The sequence below is a fragment of the Leucopleurus acutus genome, assembly GCF_964270905.1.
Source record: "Leucopleurus acutus genome assembly, chromosome: 10".
Taxonomy (NCBI): Eukaryota; Metazoa; Chordata; class Mammalia; order Artiodactyla; family Delphinidae; genus Leucopleurus; species Leucopleurus acutus.
This window is the reverse complement of record NC_139153.1, coordinates 47928857-47943735: the sequence shown is the minus strand read 5'-3', so window position 1 is coordinate 47943735 and position 14879 is coordinate 47928857. Positions and strand designations below refer to the sequence as shown.

At 45.5% G+C, this 14879-nt stretch overlaps 1 protein-coding gene across 2 annotated transcripts; it reads right to left on the bottom strand.

Annotated features, from left to right (window-relative positions):
- Positions 1 to 1561: 1561 nt before the first annotated feature.
- ZKSCAN7 (zinc finger with KRAB and SCAN domains 7) lies at positions 1562 to 14254 on the bottom strand. Of its 2 annotated transcripts, none has more exons than XM_082847701.1 (6): positions 14164 to 14254; positions 12131 to 12671; positions 7969 to 8140; positions 6517 to 6608; positions 5979 to 6108; positions 1562 to 3554 (listed from the first exon to the last, which is right to left on the bottom strand). In XM_082847701.1, exons 2-6 carry the CDS (start codon positions 12551 to 12553, stop codon positions 2101 to 2103), a joined length of 2271 nt encoding a protein of 756 aa, XP_082703827.1. In that variant the 5' UTR covers positions 12554 to 12671; positions 14164 to 14254; the 3' UTR covers positions 1562 to 2100. The 2 variants fall into 2 exon arrangements, with proteins under 2 accessions (XP_082703827.1, XP_082703828.1); XM_082847702.1 differs by having other exon boundaries at positions 1562 to 3551.
- Between the last annotated feature and the right edge of the window lie 625 nt (positions 14255 to 14879).

Here is a 14879-nt window from a genome sequence, read left to right as displayed (position 1 = left end):
CCTGGTGGCGCAGTGGTTGAGAGTCCACCTGCTGATGCAGGGAACACAGGTTTGTGCCCTGATCCAGGAAGATCCCACATGCCGCGGGAGCAGCTGGGCCTGTGAGCCATGGCCACTGAGCCTGCGCGTCCGGAGCCTGTGCTCTGCAACAGGAGAGGCTACAACAGTGAGAGGCCTGCGTACTGCCAAAAAAAAAAAAAAAAAAAGAACTTTACAGAATACTAGGTGCAGCTTTATGCCACTCTCTGACAGTCCAGTAGAAAGGATGATTTCCAGATAGAGCTCACCAAAAGTTACAAAGAGGTAGAAACTTAAAGAGGGCAGTAATTGAAGAAATCAAAATGTTGCTAAAGATTTATGCTTCTTGGGGTGGGGCAGGACAAAAAAAAAAAGACACTTCCCTCTCAATTCCCTCATCCCCCAAAATGGATCAAGTCCAGTTATTTTTACTGTTCAAAGAATAATTCCCACATTATTCAAACTCTTCCAGAGTAATTAAAGAAAAACAAATACATTTTGCAAGGCAGGCAAAACCTTATTAGTAAATTCAACTTGGTTCTGTACTTAAAACATTAACAAATGGATTCTATTCCAGGAATGCAAGGAAATTTCAATTATCTAGAAACTTGCTCCCCCTAAAATTACAAAAATAAAGGACATTATCCATGAAATTAGATTTTTTTAAAAAAATGGTAGAACTTAAAAACCATAACAAAAACTCAAAATACAAAATAAAAAAAAAACAATAATAATTATAGGGTATAGTATGTGCCAAGCACTGTTTTAAATGCCTTACACTTATGAACTAATTTAACCCTCACAGCCCTGAGGTAGCTCCATTTTATATATGGAAGAGCTAGACACAAGGAAACTAAACGACTTACTCAGGATCACACATGTAAGAAAGTAAGGAGTCAGGATTTGAACCTCGAGTACCAGGCACAAAAATCTATTCTCTTAACTACTGCTTCTAAAAATAGGAATAGGGACTTCCCTGGTGGTCCAGTGGTTTAGACGCCGAGCTTCAGATGCAAGGGATGTGGGTTTGATCCTTGGTCAGGGAACTAAGATGCTACATGCTGTGCAGAATGGCCAAAACAAACAAAGAAAAAAATAGGAAAAGAAGGAAACTTCCTAAATCCAATAGAATATTTATGAGAAACCAACAATGAAGTAACAATAGTGAGACTTCCAGGGGTACACGTAGAAGATATCAATGAGGGCTTTATATGAGATATCCTATGAAGAGATGTCACTTCTATCTTTAGAAGCTTCTAGTCTGGTGGGGATGGGGGGGTAGGGGAGATTGTGTCCAATTTAAGGATGATTCAATTACAGAGCTGAGTTTTCAAAAGGTATTTATTAAACAACTACCATATGAAAATTATTATCTATATACTAAAAGAAATAGATACTATACCCAACCTCAAAGAGCCTGTAAGTTGGTATGAACACATATGCATTAAATACAGAATAATTTACAACGCAATTTAACAACAGTTGTACACATAGCACCAGCTAAGTCAAAGCACTGAAGTCCAACAAATAGCAGTTTAAGATGAATTTGAAGAAGAAAGTCTTTCAGAAATGAGTTGGATCTGGCAGGTTCTGAGGGACACATATTAGCAAAAGAAAAAAAAGATTTTCTAGACAGGGAACGTAAGTGATGAGGGACTATATTAGAAGTTCAAAAAGTAGATAAGGAGGGCCACAGCCAAGAGAAAGAAAGAATGAATAAGTACCTTGGAGAATGACTTTATGTAAATGGTAAAATGGAGGAAGTGGAACACAATAAGGAAATACCTCTGTCCTTGAGAAGTACACGTTCTGATTTTGGGACACCTAAGTAAGAAATGAGATAGATTTTTAAACAGATGAAATAAAAGAAAGAAGGAAAGAAATCTACAAGCACATGAAATGTGTAGTCCTTAGTGGGGAAGGACCATACTGTTACTCCCACTCTCCCACCTTCCTGACCACCAGAGAACGTTTAAGGAATGATCCACTTTGATTAGTGGTTCCAAGAGGAGACCAGGGTGAGCATAATTCTTCTATAGAAACCTTAACTCAGAGTTCCTTGCTGTCTTAGAGAATCACGTCTTAAAAAACAGACCGAGCCAGACCTGACTGCTTTTCTCCAGTGTGAGTTCGCTGGTGGTGATTGAAAGTAGAACGCTGACTGAAGGCTTTCCCACATTCAATACATTCATAAGGTTTCTCTCCAGTGTGAACTCTCTGATGCACAATGAGCTGTGAGCTGTCACTAAAAGCCTTCTCACAATCTTTGCACTTATAGGGTTTCTCCCCAGTATGAGTTCTCTGATGTACCATAAGACTGGAGCTATAACTGAAGACCTTCCCACATTCATTACATTCATAAGGTTTCTCACCAGTGTGAATTCTCTGGTGTATAATAAGATGTGAGTTTTGATTGAAGGATTTTCCACACTCTTTGCATTTATAGGGCTTTTCACCCGTGTGAAGTCTCTGATGTCGAATGAGACATTTACTCAGACTGAATGCCTTACCACACTCATTACATTCAAAGGGTTTTTCTCCAGTATGAATTCGCTCATGGTCAACAAGTTGAGAGTTCTGATTGAAGGCTTTCCCACACTCACTGCATTTGAATGGTTTTTCCCCAGTGTGGAGGCTCTGATGTCGAATAAGACATTTACTTCGACTAAAGGCCTTGCCACATTCATTACACTCATAAGGCTTCTCCCCAGTGTGGATTCTCTGATGGTCAATAAGATTTCTGTTGGAACAGAAAGCTTTCCCACACTCATTACACTTGTAAGGCTTCTCACCACTGTGAAGTACCTGATGGTGGACAAGGCTTTTACTCCGAAGGAAGGCCTCCCCACACTCATTGCATTCATAGGGTTTCTCCCCAGTATGGGTTCTCTGGTGGTCAATGAGTTGAGAACTCTGAGTGAAAGCTTTTGCACATTCGTTACATTTATATGATTTCTCCCCATTATGGAGTCTCTGGTGTTGAATGAGATGGGAGCTATGGCGATAGGTCTTTCCACAATCACTGCATTCATACGGCTTTTCCCCTGTGTGGATTCTGAGATGGACTATGAGCTGAGAGGTCTGCCTGAAGGTCTTGCCACACTCATTGCACTCATAGGGTTTCTCTCCAGTGTGGATTCTCTGATGCCCAATGAGGTGAGAACTCCGATTAAAAGCTTTGCCACATTCATCACAGTGATAGAATTTCTGTCCCTTCAGAATTTCCTGATGTTCTGCAGGACTTGAGGACAGATCTGGATGTTCCTCAAGTTCCTTATATACATCACATTCATCTTTTGTGAATTTATTTTTATCCTCCTGTGTTATTTCCAAGAAATCACTCTTCAGTCTGCTCCCTTGTTTGCCTGAGGGTTGAACTTCTAGCTTCTCTAAAGCCTCTTCACAGGCATCTCCAGCTTCTGGTCCTCCAGGAATCACTCCATAGAGTACTCCTGAGGTCCTATCAGATGACTCCGTTTCTACAGAAATTTCCTGCTTTGGAGGCAACTCTGAACTCTCCATCCTGTTCTCACCTGCTGCCAAAAGAAAGAAGAAAACAACTGTTACTCACTCTTACCCTACTGAGGAAATGAACTATCAGGAGCCTATGTACCTAAAAAAAAATTCATATTATGGGTAAGGAATGAGGAGACACATTGAGAACAGGAGAGAAAATGAGAACACAGCTCAAATTTCTCTTCATGGACAGAAAAACAATGAGGGGAAGCTGGTCAGTGGAGGAAGGCAGAAGAAGAGCTATCAGGACAGAGGGATGCTGAGCCAGCACAGCCAGGTGAACAGGCCAGTTGAAAGGCAAGAGACCAGACTGTAAAGCATGGTGTGATCTTCCAGAAGTCACTTAGATGCGACGTCTCCTTAGTAAAATAATGAACTCTAAGGTCCTTTCCAACCATGACATTGTATGGTTCCACACTTCTCAGCAAAGATGTTGGGGAGAGAAAGTGGTGGCAAATACCTCAAATCAAATATGAGAAACAATGTGGGCAAACCTGAGAGTAGAAGGGAAATTTATATTATGAGGATATGATTAGGAAAAAGTGTATATAAAGGAGTGATTCTGGTGTAACAGGACAGTGACAAGATTTGGAGAAGCCATGGGTAGAGAAACACTGGGGAAAAGTATTGAAGGGGAAAGCAAAGCTATAAAATTGGGCACCCCCTAGTCCCTGGAGCACTGACTGGTAAGTACAATACTGCACTCCTATAAAAACTAGGAATGGGGCTTCCCTGGTGGCACAGTGGTTAAGAATCCTCCTGACAATGCAGGGGACATGGGTTTGAGCCCTAGTCTGGGAAGATCCCACATGCCATGGAGCAGCTAAGCCCGTGCACCACAACTACTGAAGCCCACGTGTCACAACTACTGAAGCCTGTGCACCTAGGTCCCGTGCTCCGTAACAAGAGAAGTCATCACAATGAGAAGCCCGTGCACCACAACAAAGAGTAGCCCCCACAAGCCGCAACTAGAGAAAGCCCGCTCGCAGCAACTAAGACCCAACACAGACAAAAATAAATAAATAAATAAATAAATAAAACTAATGGGGGACTTCCCTGGCAGTCCAGTGCTTAAGACTTCGCCTTCCAATGCAGGGGGTGCATGTTTGATCCCTGGTTGGGGAGCTAAGATCCCACATACCTCTAGGACAAAAAACCAAATCATAAAACAGAAGCAATACTGTAATAAATTCAATAAAGACTTCAAAAATGGTCCACATCAAAAAAAACCCCAAAAAACTAAGAATGGCATCAATAACTTGAAATATAAATCAAACATGTTTTTGGTATCTTGATAATCAGGAATCATAAGGAAAGTGAGCAGTTGAATATTTGCTTTTAAATTCTAGGATTTTTCAGTACAAAAACTGGGAGAAGGCAGAGCAATTATGGTTATAGCTTAACCTAAAAATGTTGGTTCCTTTCAATGACATCTACATCAGGGCTATAAACCTTCATGCTAATTTAGTGTGTGCAAGTTGTAGATGTCTGAATCTCTCACTTCTAAGCCCACCCTCTCCAGAGTAGGCTACTGTCCTAGACCGGTCAAGCCCAGAACCTGCCCTGACAACAGCTCCTTCCAGGAAGCAGCCCTGCCCCAGTCTTTCTGAAGGAGAAGCTGAGGCAACCATGCTTTGTGCCAAACAACCCAGCTCAGCCCATGATGGACAACAGGTGACTGGAACAGGGCCAAGCACTAGACCCAAGTGTGGCTTATCTGTAGATTAATCATCCGCCTCTGTGCAGCAAGGAGCAAAGTTCTGCTCAAACAAAGATGTTATTTAATGGCTGAACCACCCTTGGAGCTCCTCTCTACATAAATTCTGAACTGAAGGTAGGACAAGATGAAGGAAATTACAAGTAGAAGCCCAAGCTGAAATGATGCATGGAGAGAAGGCAAGCCATCGGGAGCCAAAGCAAGCAGAACGTGTGAGGAAACAGAAAGTATGACTAAAAAGGAGCTCTGACAAAAGATTCAGAGTGAAGAGAATGGGTATCAGAGGGAGGAGAAAACAGATACACAGAGCACAGCTGTCTTACGACACTGGTGTAAAAATCCTTTCACTTTTGCTGCTGTGGCTCCCAGGCTCCCAAGTCCCTACAAGGCTTTGTTTCCCAAAGTCTGGTCTAGCTGGTCAGTTTGTTCTAGGTTTCCATTCCTTTAGTCTTATTGTAAGTAACTTAGCTCATTGCTTACAACTGAGTGGCTTTCTATTCCTTCCAACTACAAACTCTAACTAAACCAGCCCAGTTCAATTAATAAGAAAGTAAAAAGAATGTTAATAACTGTTAAAGTGGATGATGATGTAGAGGGGTTCATTATACTATTCTCTCCACTTTGTCTCTTTATATTTTCATAATGAAAAGTTAAAAAAAGAAAAAGAATACAGCAAAGAATATGTAAAGAAGGCTGCCTCTAAGTTACTGGGTAACAGAGTCATTACCCAATGAAGCCAGGCTGCAGCAATTTTCTGGCACGATGTTCCGGTACAGGGCTGCTTTCTGGCTGAGTGCTGGACCTTTCCACTTCTTCTGAGTATAGTCCACAGACAGCAACTCGAACTCTGCAGCCTCCTGGAATGACAAGCTTCTATTGCTCAGGGACATTCCCAGCCTGGAAAGCAGTCATTAGGGGCACCAAGAGGACAGGGTCGGGGAACCTGGTGGTAAAATGGGCGGGGGGAGGGAATCTGGGAAAGACAGATTAAAAGGAGGAATTCCCTGGTGGTCCAGTGGTTAAGACTCAGTGCTTTCACTGTCATGGGCCCAGGTTCAATCCCTGGTTGGGGAACTATTATAAGATCCCACAAGCTGTGGGGTGCAGCCAAAAAAAAAAAAAAAAAAAAAAAAAAAAAAAAAGGACAAATCTAGGACAGGACCAGCTCCAGGGGAAGCCACAGGAGCAGACTCAGAATGGGCCAGAGGCCCGGAGATGAGCTCTAGCTATTCCTGGGCCACAGACTTGGAACTCAGGAAGCTCACCTGGGGCCTGACCATCCGGAGCACAGTTGCCGCTGCTTGGTCTCCTACGTTCCCCACTTGGGGAAGGGCAGGCACCGGGGAAGCATGCTGAGCTGAGGGAGGAAAGAAAGCTCTGAGTGGGACCAGCCCTGCTCTTGGCTCCAATGAGGTCTGTATCCCAGCAAGTGGATTCAGGAGAACCCAGGTGGCTCCACATATCCCTGTTCCATAAAGGCATTATCCTTTGTGAGCTGTGAACTTTTCCTGAAGGCAAGAAGGTCCCTGTTCAAACCGAACTGGCAGTTCCTTCCAGCCCTCTCTCTCCCACTCTCGGAAGGAAGCTACACTTCTGACCGCCTTCTGTCTCCCGTGGCTTCCCCAGCAGCAGCCTGCCTGGCCTCCCCCTCACCTCTCTGCCCCTCATCCCCTGGCTTCTCTTCCTTCACCTGCCCTCTCATCACGGACACTGCAGGCTTTCAGCCCTCAGAGCTTCCCCTTTCCCTCTCTCAGAGATCTCACGACTCCCAATCTCTGCTCTTAAGCTGTCAGTTCTCTCTGAGACCCATATCACAAGCCTCCAGTTGCCTATTGGACATTTCACTTGGGTGTCCCACAACACCTGAAATTCAGTGTCTAAAGTGCATGTTTCCATCTTCCTTTCCTGACTTCCCAAGTTTTCTCAGTGATTCCAAACATCGGCCAAAACCCGCTAATTCTCCCTCCTCTCCATTGTCCCATGGATTCTTCGTTCAAATATGTGTCACATCTATCACTTTCCATTCCACTCAAACCCACTCACGCAATTAGTGCCTCACATCTGTTCTACACTAGCCTCCTGGTGAGGCTCCCGGTCACTGGTCTCCACACTCAACCCACAGTGCTCATGTGCCACAGTAATCCTTCTGAAATACTGTTTCTAACGCTTCAATCTCCTGCCCCCAAAATCTTCCTGGCCTCCATCCAAAGGCCCTGCACAAGCAGACCCCAGGCTCCCAAATAAGTCCTTCCTGACCCGACCTCAATGGGGTCCAAGGAACTCCCACTTAGCGAGTGTCTTTGCTCCAGCCCTCCATGATCTCGCTCACCGTTTACAATGTCCACATGGCTCATTCGTGACGGCATCAAATGCCTGCAGACAGATATCACTCACATGTACCTTACGAGGCTGCCTCTTCTTGCACTTAGGACTGACTCTCTGCCAACTAGATAACAAGCTCTTTGGAAGCAGTGCCGGCGTACTACATCTCTCTGGTCCTCAACAGTGCCTTTGCCATGAAACGTGCTTGACAAAAATGTGCTAAATACACGCATGATTGGAGAATTAGCAAAAGGAACAAAGTCACTAGGGAAGGAAGACACAGGGCAGGGCAATAAGGGACTCCAATGGGGTGGGAGATGGGGAGATGAAGGAAAGGAGACTCCGAAAGAGAGAAAGGAGGAATGACTTAGGGCCAAAGCGGGTGGAGTGAGTACCAGAGTGCCCACTGGGGAGGTGGTGGTGTGCCCCAGGGTCACCAGGAGGCTCCAGGTGGGCTCCGGGTGCCGAACCCTCACTGAGGAGTGAGGTAGGAGGAGATTCCTCTGTTGCACCCAAGGCTGTCATCTCCTCCAAATGCATTTCCTGTTCCTGTGCTGGAGCTGAAACCTAGAGACAAGGAAATAAAATTGGGTCCAAAAGAGCATCCTTGAAGGTACAGAACCCAAAACCTCTAAGAAGCACCCCCACGAGAGGAAGCCAGGGAAAGAAGAGCCAGAGGGTCCTTCTAGCCCCACCAGTAAGCCAACTGGGGCAAAAATGCCAAAGCAGGATCTACAGCTTACAATCGTATTTGCCATCCCTCTGTTGACCCTTTCGGTAGGAGCTTCAAGACCAGATTATATAACCATTTCCACTCTGTGTCAGTGCTTCAGACACACATTTGCTTATGAAGAACCCCCTGGAAAAAGGAGTTAGGAAAGTAATTCAGTACACTCCCTAGGGCCTCAGCCTACAGAATAGATCAATCAGAAGTACCAAGGAAGTAAAAAGTGACAGGTGTATGTACCTGTATGTGCACAAATAATGCTACTGAGGCCGACAGCTGGAGCAATACCCCAGAACAGCAGCTGACAAACCTCAGCTTTTCCAACTTCTCTCAGCAAAAGTGTCTCCTCTTCAGAGAAGCCATCCCTGACCACACTGACAAAGCAAGGATAGTCACACTCTCTCAAATTACCTGGTTATGTTTTCTAGAGCATACATTAGTCTTTAAATTATCTTATTTATACCTTTATTGTCTATTTCTCTGCCAATGAAGTATAAGGGTTTTGAGGGTGAGCACTCTGTCTTGGTCACTAGCTCCTAGAACAATGCTTAGCCCAATGGTGGTGTTCAATTAATATTTGCTGACTGACTTCCTCTCAATATTTTGCTAAGAGTTATCTGCAAACTTGGTTTTCAATATGTACTACCTCTCCCCAAAAATTTATACAAAAATTCAAACAGAAAAAAAAAATTTAAAAAGAAAAGTCAAATAGGATCACATAACACCAATCTTTAGAGACCTCGAGAATATCTCAGAGCACAGACCTTTTATTTTCTAACCCTTTCTTGTTGTCATCAAATCAGTTCCTCACAATCTCATGGTTACTACTTGTACCAGCATTTGGAGCAGAAAATCTAAAACATTATCTAAGTAAATCACTTCTTTTTTTTTTTTTTTTTGCGGTACGCGGGCTTCTCATCGTTGTGGCCTCTGCCGTTGCGGAGCACAGGCTCCGGACGCGCAGGCTCAGTGGCCATGGCTCACGGGCCCAGCCGCTCCGCGGTATGTGGGATCTTCCCGGACCGGGGCACGAACCCGTGTCCCCTGCATTGGCAGGCGGACTCTCAACCACTGCGCCACCAGGGAAGCCCAATAAATCACTTTTTAAAAATTGAAATATAGTTGATTTACAATGTTGTGTTAATTTCAGGTGTACAGCAAAGCAATTCAGTTATACATACACATATATTCATTCTTTTCCAGATTCTTTTCCCTTATAGGTTATTAAAGAATATTGAGCAGAGTTCCCTGTCCTATACAGTAGGTCCTTGTTGATTATCTTAAATACATCACATTTATAAGCTCATTCACTCTGGCATGTACATAGCAGAGCATAAGGTGAAAATAACTTCTCCTTCAACAAAACACATGGATTTGCCCTACTGGGTTACATCTGCTGAGAAGTTAGGGGGCTCTCTCCTTTAGTGTATATCTCTCCAATGGAATGGTAGGTCCAAGAGGCTCCCTGCAGTCTGACGTTCCCCAGCTCTCCCACGGATGGTTCTTATAAATGGGACTTAGAGCTCTTAAATACAGCAGCTGTGGGTACTGGCAGAAGATAGAACTTAACTGCACTGTGATAACACAACCTTGTAATTCACTGACAATTAAATCCTGATAAAGTTCCTATTCATTACCTAGAACTCATAAGTGTCCTCTCCTCGCAGGCCATGAAAACCCTATTCCAATTTTCATTCCAAGATGGCATTCCACAGCAAGACATTAGGGAAAAGGTAGTGGCTTAGAATCTAGGGAGCTGGAAAATCCTGGTTCCCACACACATGGACAAAGGGACTGCTTACTAGCTCTGTCACCTTAGATGAGCCAATTAACTTCTCCACGTTTGCATCGCTTGTCAAATGGAGATAATGATTACTATCTGCATATCTTGTAAGCCTGCTAAGAGCTCAAATTAAAAAAGATATAAAAGCATTCTGTAAATTCTGCAGCCCAGTAGGGATGCCTCTACCACTCTCTCCAGCCCCAATGTGCACACATGTGCATGCTCACTCCTGCTGATCAGAATGACATTCCTTAATCTCCTCCTGGCAAATTCCCACGAAAATGCCTGTTTTTTCATTTAGTTGTAAAAACATTTTCTGAATCCAGGCTAGGTGAGATAGTCCTGTTCTCATGTCCTTATGTCAGAAAACTTAAGCTGATGACAGTGGCAGAGTAAGAAATGGATTCCAAAGATCCCACTTCTAGGCTAGAGCCATGAGTGTTCAGCTGCCCTGACTGTCAACTGTTAGTCACTCTCTTGGGTTTGTGACTCAGTCACCTTTCTTCTGAGGCTCCCTGGATAAAAGACAGTTTTAATGGAGGCTATATTCTCTTCTGCTTAAGCAAAAGAAGGCGGGAGATAGGGAAATTTTCCTTCTACCCTCCTCACTAAATAGCACTCTAAACATTTCTTCAACCACTTGTCCTTGCCTATGGTTGGGCCTAGCTGCTCTCTAGACCCTACTGATAGTTGATTTATCCCTGTGTTTACTTGTTTAAACAAGGAAATAACGATCGACAATGTATCTGATACTGTCAGAGGGTACTGGCTATTACCTCTGGAAAAAGTCTAGCCCTAGAACTCCAATCAATTGGAATTCATTCCCTAGGCCTAGATATGTAATCAGTTTTGAAAAAGCGCTGAATAAAAATGATGTACTGGGTACTAAGGAAATTTCACTGGTACTGGTTTTCACTGGTAAAGCACAAAGGAGGAAAAGTAGAGGGGACCCTAATCCATCCTGCTCAGTTACAAGGGAGCAACTGGAGACTCATCAGGAAGAAATGACTCATCCATGGTGTGATGGTCTTTTGATGTCAGTTTAGCTCTAATCTAGGTGTTGCTGTGATGGTATGGTGTACAAGTGATTAAAATTCATAATCAGTTTAAGTACGGGAGGTTATCTCAGATAATCTGGATGGGCCTGATTCAATCAGTTGCAAGGCCTTAAAATCAGAGTTGAAGGTTCATGAAGAAGGAATTCTCTTTGTGGACAGCAGCTTCAGCCTATGCCTGAGAGTTCTAGCCTGAAGTTTCTGACGGCCTACCTTACAAATTTCTGACTTGACCTGTCAACTCCCCCAATGACAGGTCACTTTCTAGCAATATATGTATGTATGTATATATATAATTTCCTACTGGTTTTGCTTCTGTGGCTGAACCCTGACTAATACACACAGTCACTGAACTAGTTAGCTCTGTGATCCTAGAAGCCAGATTTCCCACTGTTATGACACTGCTGACTCTCCAACTTTTCCTTTTGAGTGACCCCGGCTTAAAATTTGAGAGAACCCCAGAAAGTAGGGAAAATCAAAAATAGAATTAAAGAAGCAAAAAGATCCCAGTTGACTTTGGAAAGCTAGAAAAGAACAAAATGATGATGAGGCCCAGAACTGTTACATCTCATAAGGAACCTAAAAGGCAGGAAAACAGAACAGTAACTTGGAGAAATCCGAGGAAGTAATGAGAACTTCTCAAATGAGGGCCCATGTTATCAACATACCCTAAGGGCTACTTCTCCCTGACATGCTTCCCTATTCTAACCAGTGTGCGGATCCTCTGCCTGTCAGGAGCACTCTGTGGAGCTCCAGGCTGCAGCTAGGTTCACGACACAGCACTTCACAAAGTAATTCACAGAGCATGGCTGGGATCTGCATTTTTGTTTAAGGCTAGGAGCACAAAACTCTTTCCCCTTTATACATGGCACTGGTTCAGGAATCCCAAAGGCAAACCAGCTTAGGGCCTAGGGAATGGAGAATGTCTATTCTCAGGCTACCCCAAGCAGTATAGAATGGTTCCAGATGCCATTCTAGACTCAGCTGCTCACCTCTCCTGGTCCACTAACGTGTCTCTGGAAATCCTCCACCACAGCCACAGCCTCCTCACCACTCTCAGGGTGATGCAGCTGCACCCAGGTCCGCAGTTCCCCTGGCAGGATGCTCAGGAACTGCTCCAGGACCAGCAGCTCCAGGATCTGCTCCTTGGTGTGCACCTCCGGCATCAGCCACCAGCGGCAGAGCTCCCGGAGTCGGCTCAGCGCCTCCTGCGGCCCAGACGTCTCATGATAACATAACTGCCTGAAGTGCAGCCGGAAAATTTCACAGACAGGAGGGTGATTCTTTTGGAGACTGAAGCCCTGTCCCCAGCTCTGGCTCTCTGGCTCCTGTTTCACGGTAAAGCGCCCCTCCTGCCTCTGGAGAACAGCACCCCTGGGGATGAGGCCTGAAGTTCCCCTGCCTTGGGCGGCCATCGTGACACCAAAGAGAAGCTTGTTTCAGTTGTGGTTTGTCCGATTAAAATGATGGTCTGTAATTCAGATCTCAGAAGCTGTTGTCAGAGTTGAGGATGTAGGGTGATGGGAACGTCACCTACAGAAACATCAAGAGAGAAATCAGAGTCCCCAGAGTGCTCAGCCCCAGGCAGATGACAGACCCTCCACAGTTAAAAAGCAAAGCTCTAGAAAAAAGAAAAAGGAGCACAACCAGGGCAGTCTCTCTAAGCATCTCTCCAAGTAACTTCCTTAAAGTTTCAGTGGCTCCCACCACCTGCAGGATAAAACCTAAATGTCTATGCCTAGCATCCACAACCTGGCCTGAGGCCTCTATTCTAGCCACACCCCCTACCACTTTCCCCAGGTACCCACCGGGCTAGAAAGACTGCAATGATCTCCAAATGTGAGATATGCAAGCTAATCCAAAAGGTAGATAAAGAAATACTAAGTTGTTATTTAACTATTTAGTGGATGTTTTATAATGTGCACTGAAATTTGTACAACAGTACATACCTTTAACTCACAAATAAACCTATGTTGGAAATGCATGCTCAAAACTCTTCTACTCTACTCTTTTGTAATAGAGATGCACAATAAAGAAAGTTAGCGACTAAAGCTCTAAAGACACAGCTAGAAGCCACACATACTCTTTCTCTGGATTTTTCTGCTTCTGAAACTTTTGACAAACACCTACTCACCTGTCAAGACCCAGAACAAATTCTATTTTTCTCTTGAAGGCATTCCTGATTGCCCCATGCAGGAAGGGGAGCTGGTCACCTCCCTCTCAGTACTTCTCAGTGTAACATTGTATTTTAACTAATTTATGCACAACTCATCACTCACACCCTCCAAACTGCTGGATGGCCACAAAAGAAAAGGAACCCAATGGAGTAAGAAATGCCAGACCCTCTTCTACTCAACCCACTTCCCCTAGAAAGCCTTGCTGATCTCTCCAGGCTTAAGTGTGGTTACTGCCTCAGTGAACCCACTGTACCTTTTTCTTCAAACCTCTGCTAGAGCACTTCTCACACTGTGTTTGGGACTTACACGACTGCCTCCTCCACTTTATGGGAGGACTCAAAGGGCAGAGCTGGTTCCCAGTCATCTTTGTACGTGTGTGTGTACTTGGCATACAGAGGCACATATCTGGGAAGCGAACGAATGATACTGAAGTTGGGGGTGGGGGCGACTTTTATCCAGTTTACATACTGTAAAACCCTGAAAATCAGCACCTTAGTGGTAACTAGGGCATCTGTGCTATGCTTCCAATTCACCATGCATCTTGGTACCTTGGGTAAGCTACTCTCTCCAGGGCTCAATTTCTTTAAAAAGACAAAGACAGACTTAAAAATCTGTGAGTCTGCTCTGAAATACATAGAAAGTTCAGGCCATTTTCCTACTTCCCTTACTGCTCCGAATGCTCAGCCCCTCATCTCATCTGGATTTTTGGCTCTCCAAGCTATACTTCACGTCTGAAATCCTGACTGGGTCTGACCCACTTCTGACGCTTCGTACTGTCTTCCAGCGCAAGGCTGGGAAAACGTCTATCTACATTTCGCGTTCGACCAGGCTTCTGCGGCGCCGCTCACCTGGCCACGTCTGCCCTGCTCATCGCTGTACCCGCAGGTGCTGGGCTCGGTGCCAGGCACGGCTGGTCAAGGCACTGGGACAAAGAGGCGGCTCTACATCTGGCGGCTTCTGAGCGTCAAGGGGACCGCGCCGCCAGCCGCGGGGGCGAAGAGTGGGTCGGGCTGGGGTAGCCGACCTGGGCTGTGGGCGGCCGCAGCTCCAGCCTAGCGGCCCCGGGCCCCAGCAACACTTCTCCCCCCGCCCCGGGCCAGCTCACCAGGGCACCGCGCCCCCGACTCCCGAACACCAGACGCCGCCGCGGCCGGCTTAAGTGAAAACAATGGCCGGGCCGGAAGCGAGAGAGGCCCCACTTCCGGCCCCTCCAGGATCCCGGAAGTCTCGGTTGAGAAAGTGGGCGCCCGCGACCCCGCGACCCCGCAGCCGCACAGCTGGTGACACCTTGGGCGCGGAGACCAGCCCCTCCGGGCCTGGCTGGGGCACAGCGGCGGCAGCGGGGAGGGGGTCTCAACTGAGGCTTCAGGATGCACACGTGCTGCTCTCAGACCATTCTAGGACTGGGGGACTCTGCCTCACCCCAGCTTTGTCCCTTCCCCTCCTGGTGGCCTTGGGAAAGAAAACCTAACCTCTGAGCCTGTTTTTTCATCTGAAAAATGAAGAGCACAGCGTGTGCCTGACACGGCTGTGAGAGCTGAAAGGGGTAACATAAGGACACTAC